General features: G+C 48.6%; 2 protein-coding genes across 6 annotated transcripts in view; one reads left to right on the top strand and one right to left on the bottom strand.

Moving 5' to 3' along the window:
• The window catches only part of CCDC63 (coiled-coil domain containing 63), a 55,398-nt gene extending 53,855 nt beyond the window's left edge, over positions 1-1,543 (top strand). For all 5 annotated transcript variants that reach the window (XM_033097961.1, XM_033097960.1, XM_033097962.1 and 2 more), the window contains one exon: positions 1,367-1,543. In XM_033097961.1, coding sequence (XP_032953852.1) covers positions 1,367-1,512 — 146 coding nt within the window. In that variant the 3' untranslated portion in view covers positions 1,513-1,543. The remainder of the gene's footprint in view (positions 1-1,366) is intronic.
• A 1,875-nt stretch (positions 1,544-3,418) lies between these two features.
• Positions 3,419-10,542, bottom strand: MYL2 (myosin light chain 2). Its single transcript, XM_033097953.1, has 7 exons — positions 10,471-10,542; positions 9,099-9,188; positions 7,419-7,494; positions 6,195-6,299; positions 5,556-5,634; positions 5,420-5,468; positions 3,419-3,754 (listed from the first exon to the last, which is right to left on the bottom strand). The coding sequence occupies exons 1-7, from the start codon at positions 10,471-10,473 to the stop codon at positions 3,656-3,658; spliced, it is 501 nt and encodes a 166-aa protein (XP_032953844.1). The 5' UTR covers positions 10,474-10,542; the 3' UTR covers positions 3,419-3,655.
• Between the last annotated feature and the right edge of the window lie 3,170 nt (positions 10,543-13,712).

Raw genomic sequence — 13,712 nt, forward strand, 5'->3', positions numbered from 1 at the left:
ATTGGTTAAATAAGTTATGGTTTCCCCATCCATACAATGGAATACAATGCAGCCACTCAAAAGAATGCAATAGTATATAATATATATGACCGTGTGTGTGTGTGTGTGTGTGTGTGTGTGTGTGTGTGTGTGTGTATGAAATATATATTCAGTGGTTCGCAACCAGAGGTGATTTACCCCTCAGGGGACTTTTAGCAATGTCTGGAGATATTTTTGGTTGTCACAATTGGAAGGAGGGGGGTGCTACTGGCATCTAGTGGCTGGGGATGCTGCTAAAATCCTGCAATGTACAGAACAGGCCTTCACAACACTGACATATAATAGGGGAGAGAGAGCTATGATGAGAGAGAGCGAGAGAGAGAGAGAGAGAGAGAGAGAGAGAGAGAGAGAGAAGGAAAGAGGAGGAAGAGGAGGGCAGGAAGAGGGGAGGAGGAGGAAGAGAGGGAGGGAAGTTGAGAAGCAGGGAGGTATCTTAGAGGATGTATGGGTTGACTTAAGTGGATATTCCGGGGTGTTTTGTAGAAAACTATGCATTTTTAAGTTAAACGATTCCATGTTGTTTAAATTTTTTCTTTTATAATGATCTTGCATCACTTTAGTAAATAGAGATTTTTTTAAAAGCTGCCCCACTTCTTGGAGCAGGTTTCAGATGGGCAGCTGTGCCCAGGGTGGAGGGAGGGGGTGCCAGCATGTGCGCACGGCTTCTGCTTGATTTCGCTGAGGCCACTGAAACCTAGCAGGAGTGAAAGCTAGGCCTGCTGTCAGCCAGCTTCGCTCAGCTTCCCTTGGCCTTTCGAGTTCCTAAAAGAGGAGGGTAGAGGGGGGTAACACTGTCCACACAAGGTCGGGAATTTACAGATGATGTCGTCACTTCTGTTCAGGGGAATGTTGATAAACTTTGGGTTCTCTTGGCTCACTAGCCTCTGTACTACGTATGTGTAAATTAGAAGAGGCACCCCCTCTGGAAAGGCTAATTAGGAAAAGGTGCCGCTTCTTGATAGACGTGGCTTGGCAATCAGGCGGGCTAGATTTTAGCCCATCCGCTCGTCTGTCCCATAGGGTATCTCTGTGTCGTCTGCATCCTGAACAACTGCAGGTGGCGGCCCTGTCTCCTTTAGTTAAATCAAACTCACCTGGGAGAAGAAACAGTTATTGTCTGGCACCCCTGCAGTCCATCTCTGCCTGTTCTCCCCCTCCCTGAACCTCGAGAATGTTCATACTTCAACCCTCGGCATTGTGGGGGAACCCCAAACAGGCGTGGGCATCCTTGCCTTGGGCACCCATGAACGGGGCGGGGTCACTGGCCCGGGAAGGAAGTGTGCTGGATCTGATTTCAGCTCCTCACTGCATCCTGTCTTTGGTGCAGTGGACCAGCCCCTGGACTACAGCAGCCTGCGGCAGATGGTACTCACCAACTACATCAACAGAGGGTCTCGCTTCAGGGCGTCACACTTGGACAGCACCTTTGAAAAGGGAGACGATCTGAAGTCCAAGAAGAAGGGAGCAATCTGAAGTGATTGGGGCCACATTTGTACCATAAGCAGAGAGAATAAATGTTTTGTTCCATAACCCTGGTGCCTCTTCACTACTGTGAAATTAGGGTGCTGGGAGCCCCCCCGGGACAGGTTAGAGAAGCAGGAGGGGTTGAGTTCCAAAACTGGCTCAGGAGGCAAAAGTTGTATGAGGTCACATGGCCCTCGAGAACCTCAGATGGTGACCAGCATAGGTCAGCTCTCACTGTGGTCCAGCAGAGGATGCAGGGCCGAGCGAAGCCTAGGGGCCACGGGGAAGCAGAGTCCACGGGGAGCGGCAGCTGCTCACAGGCCGGAAGTGGGAGCCACGGAGCCTGTGTGTGTGCGCGGGCACGCGTGTGTCTCTGTAGCTCTGTGTATTTGTGTATCTGTGTGTCTCTGTCTCTGTGTGTGTGTGTCTCGTGGATGAGCGTGTCACTGCAGAGTTGTAGCCAAGACGTCTTGCCCTGAACCGCACGCTGCCTTTGAATGAACTGAGCCGGGCCTCCCCAGGCCCTGGCCACAGCTCTGCAGGAGCCCCAGGGAGCAGGTTCTGGGCATGGTGGACATAGATGAGTGCAGTGTGTGCAACATGGGGGTTCATCATGGTGTGAGGCACCCCTGGGTCCCTGGCTGCCCAGCTCACTTGCTGTTGGCTTTGAAAGGCATCCTGTTTCTCCGCAGCCAGGGGGTGATGTCAACTGTTGATGGAGCTGACCCTGAGTTCTTTCTGCAGAGCTCTGTTGTTACTCGAGCTCTGAAGACACGCTCCAGTTCTGGCTCCTCCAACTACCTGGACCCATCATCCCTCCTAGGTGACCCCAGCTGTCACTGCCACCCCCACTTTCGGCTCTTTGCTCTCATCCATCGTTCACTTTGGTTGAGTCCTGGGTTCTTGGGATTCTCTTGAAAACTTAGAGTACCTGATATCCACTCCCCCTTCTTCCTGAAAGGCACCTGGCTTTTCCTTTGGGGAACTGCCATGTCGTTCAGAAAGGGGCTGATCTCAGCCTCAGGATGAGGGTTAAATACGTGACCCGGGCTGCCAGTCAGAGCCCTGCACCTGTTTCAGGGTTGGTTATGTTACCCCATAGTACATGTTCTGCGACTTGTGTGGAGCTGGGAGAAGGAGAGCTGCCCTCTTTCCAGTAGGATCGCTGAGGAGACAGATGGGAGCCCTTTTGCCACCACAGAGCAGAGCAGCATGAAAGAAAGCAGAGCTGGGGAGAGGCCTTCTCGGGTTCTTACAGCACCGGGTGAACTCCTGGATGCTGCTATGCCTGAAGCCCTTGGACTTCTTAGTTAGGTGAACCTGTTTGTTTCCTACATTGGGATTCTTGCAACCAAAATAGACCTGAATGCTTTAACAATGACTTTGGTCACTCAAAATTGAGAGTTAGTTCATGCCGCAGTTCTTGGACCGCAGACAGGGTCAGAAATCAGTACCCCTTCCCCAATTTGCCAGGAGACAAGTCTAGACAAGTTCTACTTTATCTAAAATGAGAAATTAACCTCTTACAATTAATGGATGTGATTTTTCGTTTTCCAAATGAGCCATATTCTTAGCATGCAGGTGAGGCCTCTTCCTCTTACATGATGCTGGGGCCTAAGCACATCTGTGGGGGAAACATTCCAATGGCAACCTAAAGGAAAGGATGTCGTGGAAGCTAGGCACTACGAATGCTGGAGCTCTTTGGAAGAAAGGGCTGTGGTCCTCCAGTTAACATTCCGGTGAAATGTGGCCTTGACAGAAATAGTCCTGAGTGTACGCGAAGGTCTACTTTAAATAAAGAGTCAATAAGATTCAATAATAATCACAGCAGGGCCATCACTAGCTCATATCCTGCCTTCACGGGAACTAGCAAAGGGCCTTCCTACCTCAGAGCACTTCTGTCAGAGAAACACTGTGAACAAAGACACCACCTCCTATTTATTTGAACATGCCCTCTGGATGGATTTCCACGTGTAGGATGTGTGGCCACGTGATATTTATAAGCCACCCAGGCTGCAAAGAAGATGGAAGTAGATAAATGAGGCAGCCACCCAGCTAACAGGCCAGGGGCAGGGATGGCGTCACTGGGCGAAGTGAGAGGACACCGCCCTCCCCCACAAAGCCAAGCCCAGGTTGGGCGGTGAGCCCCCCCTTAGTCCTTTTCTTCTCCGTGGGTGATGATGTGTACCAGGTTCTTATAGTCCAAGTTGCCAGTCACATCCGGGGGGAAGGCGGCAAACATCTGGTCAATCTGCAGAGAAGCAGCAGGGAGACACGTGCTGAGGACGCTGGGAAGGGAAGTGGGAGGGAGGGGAAGTGGGAGGGAGGGCTGTGTTCGGGGCAGGCCTGAGTGGAGAGGCAGTGAGGGTCGGGGGGTCAGGGGGTCATATCGGGGTGTGGGGGGTAATAGATGTGGAGACACATCACTTAGATCCCTTCCAGAAAGGACTTGTCACCCAGCTGCCGCAGAGAGCGGCAGGATCCAAGGTCACACCCATTCCTGGGGCAGTTCGCTGCCCACTGACCCGTGTGGGCCCCCAGTTGGGACCTCTCAGAAGGGCTCTTCTAGCCCCGGGGGCCTTGAGCAAGACACTCTGGGCTTAAATCCTGGTCAGCATTTCCCTCCATGCCCTGTTGCTTCCTTGTTCTTCCTTCCATGGGTGCTGAGCCCAAGGGCCACCCTGCAGGGATGTTTCTGGGAAACCAGCCTGCCGTGGGTAAAGCAGGGATGACAAACGCAAGTGTGCAAAGGGGCTAGGCAGGTTATGTAAGGGAGCCGGGTGGGGACCGTGGCTAAATGGAGACACACAGCCTATCTGCAGAGGTGGCAGCTGCTCAGGGCCAGCTGGATGTGGCCACGTGGGCAAGGAGGTCAGACTCTGAGGGAATCTGATTTTTTTGCAGGGGGGAACCTAGAAATCTAGATTTTTTTTTTAAAAAAACATGCTATTTCCACATTTTAAAAGTATTGGCTAGTTATTAAAAAAAACACTGGCTATTAAAGCTAGCACTTATAGAGCCCATGTTAGCATTTTACATGTATGAATTCATTTAATCCTCACCATATACTCTAAGGTAGGTTCTAGTATTGTCCCCACTTTACAGATGAGGAGATTGAGGCACAGTGAGGTTAGAGCTTGTCCAAAGTCACAAAGCTGGTGGGAGGTGAAGGCAGGCTCTTTTAACTGCTTGAATTTTGGAGGAAAAAAATCGAAATAAAAATTTTAATAAAATGTAGAACTTGATAGGCTCAAGCCTGGGAAGAGGATATTTTAAATAGACTTATTAAAGTTCATTAATAATATTGACAGAACTGTTGCTTGTTCATATGGGACCTTTGGTTAATTAGCATACGGGCCCCTTCCTTCAGGCACATTACTGCCACCTGCCAGAAAAAGTCATATATGTATTCTGATTTTTAAAAAATTGTAACAAGACACTTTACTGCCATCTGCTGAAAAACTATTGCAACAAATACATACTCTAGGATTCATATTGTGAGAATGGCAGCCAGGAGAATTGTGCAGTGCACAACCTATGCCACAGTACGTGGTACCCTGCACACCACCGTTACACCATCAGGAAACTGATGCTCTAAGCAGGGCTCCACGCATTGTGAGGAAGAGAGACCTGGAATCAGACTGACCTGGGTTTGAATCCAGGCCCTGGCATTGACCATTGGTGTTGTCCTTTTAGGCAAATGACTTCACTGGGCCTCGGTCTCCCCATCTATAAAGTGACAATAATACTCTACCTCATAGAGTTGATTGAGAGAATGAAATGAGTTAAGGGCTCAGTAAACAAGAGCAGGTTCTCAGGGTGGGGTCAGCGGTGTTTTGAAAAAAGAGGGAGATGGAGTCTCTGGAAAAGTGATGACAAAACTGGAGTAAAGAGAATGTCCAAAGGGTCTTGTTACCTCCTCCTTGGAAAATCTCTCCGCCTGCGTGGTCAGCATCTCCTTAATGCTGCGGAGAGAGAAAAGCAGCTCTTGGTACTGGGTGTGTATGTGGCGGGCAGGGAGCCCCGCCCCCTCCCCCACAGACCCCACTCACTAATCAGCCTTGAGCACTCCTTTGCCTTCGGGGTCAAACACTTTGAACGCATTGAGAATGGTCTCCTCGGGGTCTGCCCCTGAAACAGAAAGTGGGGTGTGGCTGGGATCCTGTGGTAGCCCAGGAGGCAGGGCCCAGCCCTCCCCAAGCTGGGGGTGAGGCCAGAGCAAGGCTAGTTGGCTTGGAGGAAAGACCCTGCTTTCCTTCTAGCATTGAGCCTTGATATTTTGAAAGAGTGCTCTGAGAATGCAGTTATTTCTGAGCAAACCCGAGGTCAAACGTGGATCTAGATTTAGGACGACTGAGATTTGAATCTGACTCCAGCACTTGTTAGCTGTGTGGCCACGGGAGTGACCTCTGTCTCTGAGCCTCAGCTCCCCATCTGTAGACTGGGGATAAGAATAGAACCCACCGCCTAGATGCTGTTAAATGAGGAATGCATATAAAATGCTTAGCATGAAGCATGGCTCCAGATATACCTCGGAGCAATGTTAGCTGCTGTGTTTATTTTTTCCCCCCAATGTTACTCTGCCTCCGTGTTCTGCCAATTCCTGTCTGTTCTCCAGTGCTTTAATTCATACTCAAAGATAAAGACACATAAAGACAGACCGACGCACAGACAGATGCACATGAGCTTACCCTTAAGTTTCTCCCCAAACATCGTTAGGAACACCGTGAAGTTGATGGGACCTGGGGCTTCCTTGATCATATCATCGATTTCCTCATTTTTCACATTCACACGCCCTAGAGAAGGAAACACACACTCAGGGCCTCCAAGCTGGGACAGAAACAGCTATGAGGACACTGGCATTTGCCCTTGTAATTCTACTTCAGGGAATCTAGTCTAGGAATAATCAGAGATGGAGTGGATGGGCCAAAGATCCACGTGAGAAGATGTTCTTGACAGTGTTATTTATAATAGCCAGACAACTAGAAACAACCCAAACATCCGATGTGGGAGGGGTTATTTTTAAAATAGTGTCTTCAGCACCTGGTACATTTTGTACAGGTAATTAAATATTTTACTCAAATGGTAAATGCTCATATTAGGAATTCGCCCTTCTCAGCTGGAGGCGGGAGAGACACATCAGAATCATCAGAGGGAGCTTGTTCCAATTATACCTGTTATAACCCTTGGAGATTCTGATACATCTGCTCCAGCCCCTGCCACAAGCCCGTACAGTACCTTTTTGAAAATTAGAAAAAGACACCCCTTCTTAAGATAATTTATGTTTTAAGTATAAAGATCGACAGTGGCTACAAACATCAATAGTACTCTGTAGAATTGTGCAGTGCACAACCTGAACTACTGTTCATGGTGGCCCTGAGTTTTGGGGGGAGGAGTAGAGAGGGGGTGACTGGTGGCAGTTGGACATGTATATTTTGAAAAAGCTCTATGCATTCCTGCTCCTACTATTGAGATGTTAAATTTTAAAAAGCTGAATCCAAAATAGAATGATTTCCAATTATTTTAAAAAAACAACCAAAAACACAACCCCAGCCCCCAGGGATACCTAGAAAAGACTTAGAGGCTAAAATGTTAATAGTGGGATGTGACCTAATGGGCAATGTTGTTTTCCCTTTTATACCTTTCTAAATTTTCCAAGTTTTCTATTGTGAACTGGCACTGCATTCAAAAATCACACCCAAAAAAGTAATTTTTAAAGAAAAATGAAAGATATATGAAGACACTCAAAGATTAAACGCTTCTTTCCTATCTTCTGAAATGTGTCTTAAAGATCAATCATGGTTGAGCTGTTTCTTTGGAAAACAAGCTCTTCACCTTTTCAGTGTTCCCACCTGCCGCCCGTCATGGGCGTGGGATAAGGAGACCCTCCTGCAGGCCTAGAAGGGGCGACGTACCAAGGGCAGCAAAGGTGTCCCTCAGATCGTTCTTGTCGATGAAACCATCCCTGTTCTGGTCCATGATGGTGAAGGCCTGTGAAAGGGAAGTGATTGGCTAGTCAGCCGGGAGAAATTGGGGGGAGGAGCCCAAGAGGCCGGGCCTGGGCTGGGGGAGGTGGGATTCTGGGATTTTCAAGGAGCATCAAAGGATATTACATCCAGAGTCAAAGATGTAAAGCAGTCTGGCAGTTCCTCAAAATGTTAGGCATAGAGTTACCATATGATCCAGCAACTCCCCTGCTAGGTATCTCATCCAGAGAATTAAAACATCTGTCCACACAAAAACCTGAACATGAATGTCTGTAGCAGCATGATTCATTATATCCCCAAACTGAAAACAGCCCACATGTCCATCAGCAGACAGATGGATCAACAAAATGTGGCCTATCCATACGGTGGAATACTATTCAGCCATAAAAAGGAAGGAAATAATGACACACCCGACACCACAGGGGAGCTCTGAAATATGGTTCTAAGGGAAGAAGCCAGACACAAAAGGCCACATATTGTGTGATTCTATGTTCAGAATAGGCAGGTCCATAGAAATGAAGACTAGATCAGTGGGTGCCAGAGGCTTGGGGGAAGAGGGAAGTGGGGAGTGACTGCTGACGGGTATGAGGTTTCTTTTGGGGATGATGAAAACGTTCTGAAATTAGATAGGAATGGTGGCTGCAAAATTCTATGACTATACTAAATAACCACTGAATTGTACATTTACTTTAACAAGGTGAGTTTATGGTATGTGAATTATATCTCTATCAAACTGGTATTGAAAAAAGTTAAAAACTGGGGTCTCACCTGCCCTTCTGACTTGATAGCCCACGCTATCTGTAAAATGGGCAGGTAATCTTGTCCATCTAGCTTGCGGGGAGACTCCAAGAGCTTTGTAAATGCCCAGGTCGTTTACAAATGATGTGTCATCTCTACATTTTTTGAGTTCTTTGTTGCAGCTGGTTCCTGAAAGTATATGCACGCCTGCCCACACCCTCAGCAGCTGATCTCATTCCAGAGGTTGGGACAGGGTGAGGGAGGAGGGGTGGTGTAGTTTTCTCCCTGGAAGGTGATTATTTCAAGTTCAGATATGACATGTCATCCCAGGAATTCCTCTTTCCCTGGTGGCCTATGGGACATGGCATTGATGTGATCTGAATGTTAGTGGGGACAAAAAGTGCAAGTGTTCACGTCCCATTTGGAAGCCCCAGTGATTTCCCCTTTGATATAAAACACACTGGCCTCTTGAGCGTAGCTTTAGCATATTTTCCCCTGAAGGGCCAGGGGGAAGAGTGGGTAACTCAGGGAGAGCCATCACCACTGCTAGATCAAGAATTCAGGCTGTCCTTCTCAGCCTTCGGGCAGTGGCTTAATTGCGCCTAATTGGAACTTAGGTTTGCTTAACAAGGCTCATAGAATGTGTTAGGGTTTCAGACCCAGCTGGTATTCCACCATTGAGAACTGTAAAATTAAAAATCCAAGGCATACTGCTTTCTATCTCTCAGATCGGCAGAAATACTATTTTAGACTGTTAATGCCTATTGTTGATGGACGTGGGGATAAAGGCATCTAACCAAGAGGACCCTGCAGGGGACACGGAATGACGGGAATCTCCATCCAGGCTGATGATTCAACAGCTGCACCCACCTCCTTGAATTCCTGGATCTGGGTCTGTTCAAACATGGAGAACACATTGGAATTGGCACCCTCTGCTCTCTTTTTGGCTTTCTTGGGTGCCTGGCGGGGGGAAAAAGAGGACATCGATTAAGAGTCAGAAGCTAGAAATTAGGAAACTAGGTCAGGCCCTATCTCTGAGTGAGCCTCAGCTGCTCCTCTGTGAAATGGGGGCACGGTGGCCACACTCGTCTCAGAACGGTGATGCTGGAGGGATAAAACGACACAACATGACATTTCTCAAAGGCCTCCTGGTTCTGGTGGATCATAAGAGACTGTGGGTCTTGCAGCAACAACTTTTAGAAACTAGGAGAGGTGGAGGTGCGTCTCTGGGGATGGAGGCCATACTTTCAGTTCAGCCCCTGGCAGAGTCCAGCCGCTTTTGTTCTGATGCATTTCACTAAAAGTTCAGTAACACAGAGAAGGAGAATTGATTGGAGCGGGGGAAAAAGTCAGGCTCACTAAACCATGAGGAATGCCGAAATGAAATGACACTTTTTCAGGGTGTTAAAATTCAACCGCTCCCCCACCCACACACACAATTTCCCCTTTATCCAAATGGCAGTGAAATCTCTCCTCTAAATGGTCTGGCCTTGCACTATGCAAACAGTGCAGAGAAGAGCAAGTTAATGTACCACCCCCTTCTCTGATTTTAAATAGTTACAGCAGACACTGTACCTACATTATTTCATTGAATCCTCATAACTGCTCTGTCGAGTAGATGCTATTATTACTGTCACCATTTTACTGGGGAGACAACTGAGGCTCAGAGAGGTGGGGTCACTTGCCCAAGGTCACACAGGCACAAAAAAGCAGAGCTGGAATTGAACTTGGGCAGTCTGACTCCAGAGTCTGTGCTCTTAACCACTCTCCTACGCTGACCCTAATTTGGGGGCTTCCTGCTTCGGGAGTGGGGGGCACCTAACCAAACAACACATAGAGAAAGGTTTTAATTTTGCAAGTTCAAAAGGTGAAAACAAAAAGATCTTTTCCCCAGCTGCCTGAACAAGAGAAAAGAATTACAATTTGATCCTTAAAAGCATTCAATCCCATTTTGCAAGCCCTGGGAGTTATTGATTCCTTGAGAGGTCAGTAGACAAGCCATAAAAAAGCCAACTCTCTTATTTTGTTTTTCCAAGTCCCCGGGAGCTGCTGTTATTTGTGGCTTATCAGGGCATTGATTGGGGTTCCTCTGTGCGCACACAGCAAGCAGTGCTTTTTCCTCCTGGGCCTGGGGTCCTCGGAAGCCGCCTTTCTGCCCCTTCCCTTTGGTCTTTTGCTTGTAGGTGGCGTCCCCTTCTCGCCCACTCAGAATCACTCACCTTGCGGAGCCCTCGATACTCACCATGGTGGAAAGGACGCAGCACTGGTTCCCTAGAAGAATCCCACAGGCTGTCCACTGTTCTCTGCTGGAACAATAAATACTTCCTCCCCATGTTTAAAAATAACCCCATGACCACTTTTGGCAGTAATAGGTGAGGCGGATACCACCTAAGGCCCCCCCCCCACCCCATGCCGTTCTTCTGAAGTAAGGGCAGCTCACTCGCCACCTGGTGACACTTGAGACCCAAAAAGGCATTCAAGGTTAAAGAGCCGGGTGGCTGGGTCACAGGGACAGATGCTGCACACTTTCTGCTTGTGCAGGCAACACTTGTGCTTGTCAATTTTGAGAGAAAATGGTGGGGAGAGGAGACTGTTAAAATTCTCTAACATGATCAGCCACAGCTCTGACCTTGGGGCCTTTGCATCTGCAGTTCCCTCTACCTGGAATGTTTTTCCATCAGAAATCTGCAAGGCTCTCTCTCCTTCACCCCTTCAGATCTTTGCTCCAATGTCACCTCAGTGAGACCTCCCCACCACCCTATTTAAAATAGTCACTCACAGGCCAGCTGGGTGGCTCAGGTGGTTGGAGCACCTTGCTCCTAATGCCAAGATCGCTGGTTCGATTCCCACATGGGCCAGTGAGCTACACCCTCTACAGCTAAGATTGTGCAACGGCTCTCCGTGGAGCTGGGCTGCCATGGGCTACTGTGCTGTGCTATGGGCGGTGACAGACCGCCTTAGCCCGGAGGAGCGCAAGACTCATGATACCAGCTTCGGTCAGGGAGCTGTGTCCTACACAACTAGACTGAGAAACACCGGCTTGAACCGGAGTGGGGAGGGAGTCAGAGGAAGGGGAAAAAAAAAAAGGCATTCACGCTCTACCCTCCAGACCCCCTTCTCGGTTTTCCTTCACAGCATTTGTCACTCTATAACATGCTATGGAATTCACTTATTTTTTTTGTGAGGGCAGTGTATTCTTTAGTTTTTCTCACCACTGTCTCCAGCTCGTAGCTCGTAACTGGCACAAAGCAGTTGCTCAAAACAGACTTGTTGGTTGACTGAAGAAATAATTCACTGAGCACTTGCTATGTGCCAGGTATCGTGTACAAACATTTCATGCTCATATTGAATTTTTTATCCACCCTGTGGGGTAGGGACCACCTTATCCTCTAAATTCTCATTTCACAGATGAGGAAACAGGCTGAGAGGCAAAGTGAGCTGCTCTGGGTCACACAGTGATGGAGCTGGGAGTGGATCTGAGGCCCATTTGCTTCCAGAGTCCAGGTTCTAAAGGGTCTTGGAAACGGCAGCTTGCCCTCTGGATGTGAGACTTTGTAGTTATTACTCTCTCCCAGGATGGCTTTCCTCCTGTGCAGAGAAGTGTGGCAGTGATGGGTTGGAGTCTCCTCACATGGGCTACGGGGGGCCTCTCTGAGCAGAGACTGGGGGACCCCTCAGCAGTGGGGTCAAAGGAAGGTGACTTGGGAGTCTGAGGAGCAGAAAGAGCTAAGTGAGTGAGGGGGTTGGGGGCACAAGGTGAGGCCAGCAAGGAGGGCAGGGCAGGTCATGTGGTACAACCTTGGGATTTCATTCCAGAAGCAAGGGGTTGGGGGCATAGGGAGTTCCAAGCAGGATCCTTTGTCTAACCCGTCCCCGGGCTGCCGGTGCCAAGGGATCCTGAATTGGGAGCAAGGAGAGCAGGCACCACTCCAAAGGAGATCCAATCAACCAAATCAACCCACGAATATGTTCTCAGTTGCTCTGAGGTACTAGGACCGTCCATGGATGTTGTTAGAGAAAACTGGCAAGATCCTTGGCCCCCAAGAATGAACAAACTAGTTAATAAACAGCGCAGACTTCGCTCTCCTTGCCCAAGACCTGAGTGGGGATTGTCAGAACATTTCCATCGGAACTTCAGCAGTTTGAAGCAGTGGAGTGAAGCGATTTAGCCCTCAGGCTGGGAAGTCAGACAAAATTGCATCTGAACCCAGGCTCTGTGTGACCTTGGGCAAATACCTTCACCTCTCTGAACATGTGAAATGGGAACAATAAAATATCTTCCTTATGAAGTTTTCTGCAGGGTGAAAGGAGATGAGGACCTGCCTGGGCCTCCATGAAGAAGGGAGTGGCAGCCATCACTCACTTCCCTTCTTGGGTGAAAAAAAAATTCAATTTTGGGGGCACAAACCCAAGAACCATTTATTACCATGACAAAAAAATTTTTTTTGCTCTCTCCAGTCACACATGGTTTAGAATTATTTAGCAGCATCTTCTAACAGAGTCTTTAATAACAAAAGATGTGTTTTCTTTGTGCACAGGCCCGTGTATGTGTTTGTGTTTCTTTGTACACATACTCAAGTGGACACATGCACCACACACATATACATGCATGTGTACACACAGATAAAACACACCCATGCACCCAGGCACTCATGCACATACAAAGAGGCACATAACACACACATCCATGCACACATTGGCACACACACCCCTGCACACTCATACACACATGCCTGAGCACACAGACAGGTCAAGAAGAGCTTTTCTGTCCAAGATTCTCTGATAACACCAGAATGAGTGTTTCCCTACCTAACAGGCACACCATGGATTTTCATCAAAACGTTGTGTGAGCTATCAGTAGCTATAAACAGCCAAGTGAAAAGGTTGTTGCAGCCACAGCGGATGTGAAGAATGTATGGTGGGGATGGGGAGCCCCTGGTTCAGGGGTTAGGGTGGGCTCAGGACCCCCAGAGTCAGGTGGGGTGTATAAGTATGTCCCTGAAGGGCCCCCATACAGCTAGGCCCTCTGAGGATGTACTTTATTCAGCTGGGCCTTTGGAAGAGTATGCTGGGAGGAGAGTTCATTCAATAGGGAGAGGTGGGGGGGGGGTCTCGAACAGGGCACTAAACCTCTCAGGGCCTCAGTTTCCTCATCTGAGAAATGGAGACCACAATAGCAGCTCCCATAAAGCTTCTGGGAGGATTAAGTGAGATTATGTGTGTGGGGGATTCTGGGAACATGGTGGCCTGAGTAGAGCCTGGAGCCACATGGTAGCCAGGACTTGGGGCCCACAGGATGTGGGTTAGCCCTTGGGCTCTGTTGAGAGAACTGTAGACTCAGAGGCTCCCACTTGCCAATAGGTTAGATCACCACTGGTGACCCCCCTGCAGAGCTCTGAGAATGAAGAATCTGGGAAGACTTGGGGTTTGGGTCTATGTAGACTTTCAGGGGAACATTTCAGCATCAACCTCAAGAGCACATCA

This window comes from Rhinolophus ferrumequinum, chromosome 25 (genome assembly GCF_004115265.2).
Source record: "Rhinolophus ferrumequinum isolate MPI-CBG mRhiFer1 chromosome 25, mRhiFer1_v1.p, whole genome shotgun sequence".
In the NCBI taxonomy this organism is placed as follows: Eukaryota; Metazoa; Chordata; class Mammalia; order Chiroptera; family Rhinolophidae; genus Rhinolophus; species Rhinolophus ferrumequinum.

Coding starts and splice junctions, on each gene's coding strand:
- MYL2 (XM_033097953.1), bottom strand. Junction 5,469..5,555: donor GGAGTGCTCAAGGCTGATTA/GTGAGTGGGGTC, acceptor CTCTCTCCGCAG/CATTAAGGAGATGCTGACCA. Junction 3,755..5,419: donor AGAGATTTTCCAAGGAGGAG/GTAACAAGACCC, acceptor GCTTCTCTGCAG/ATTGACCAGATGTTTGCCGC.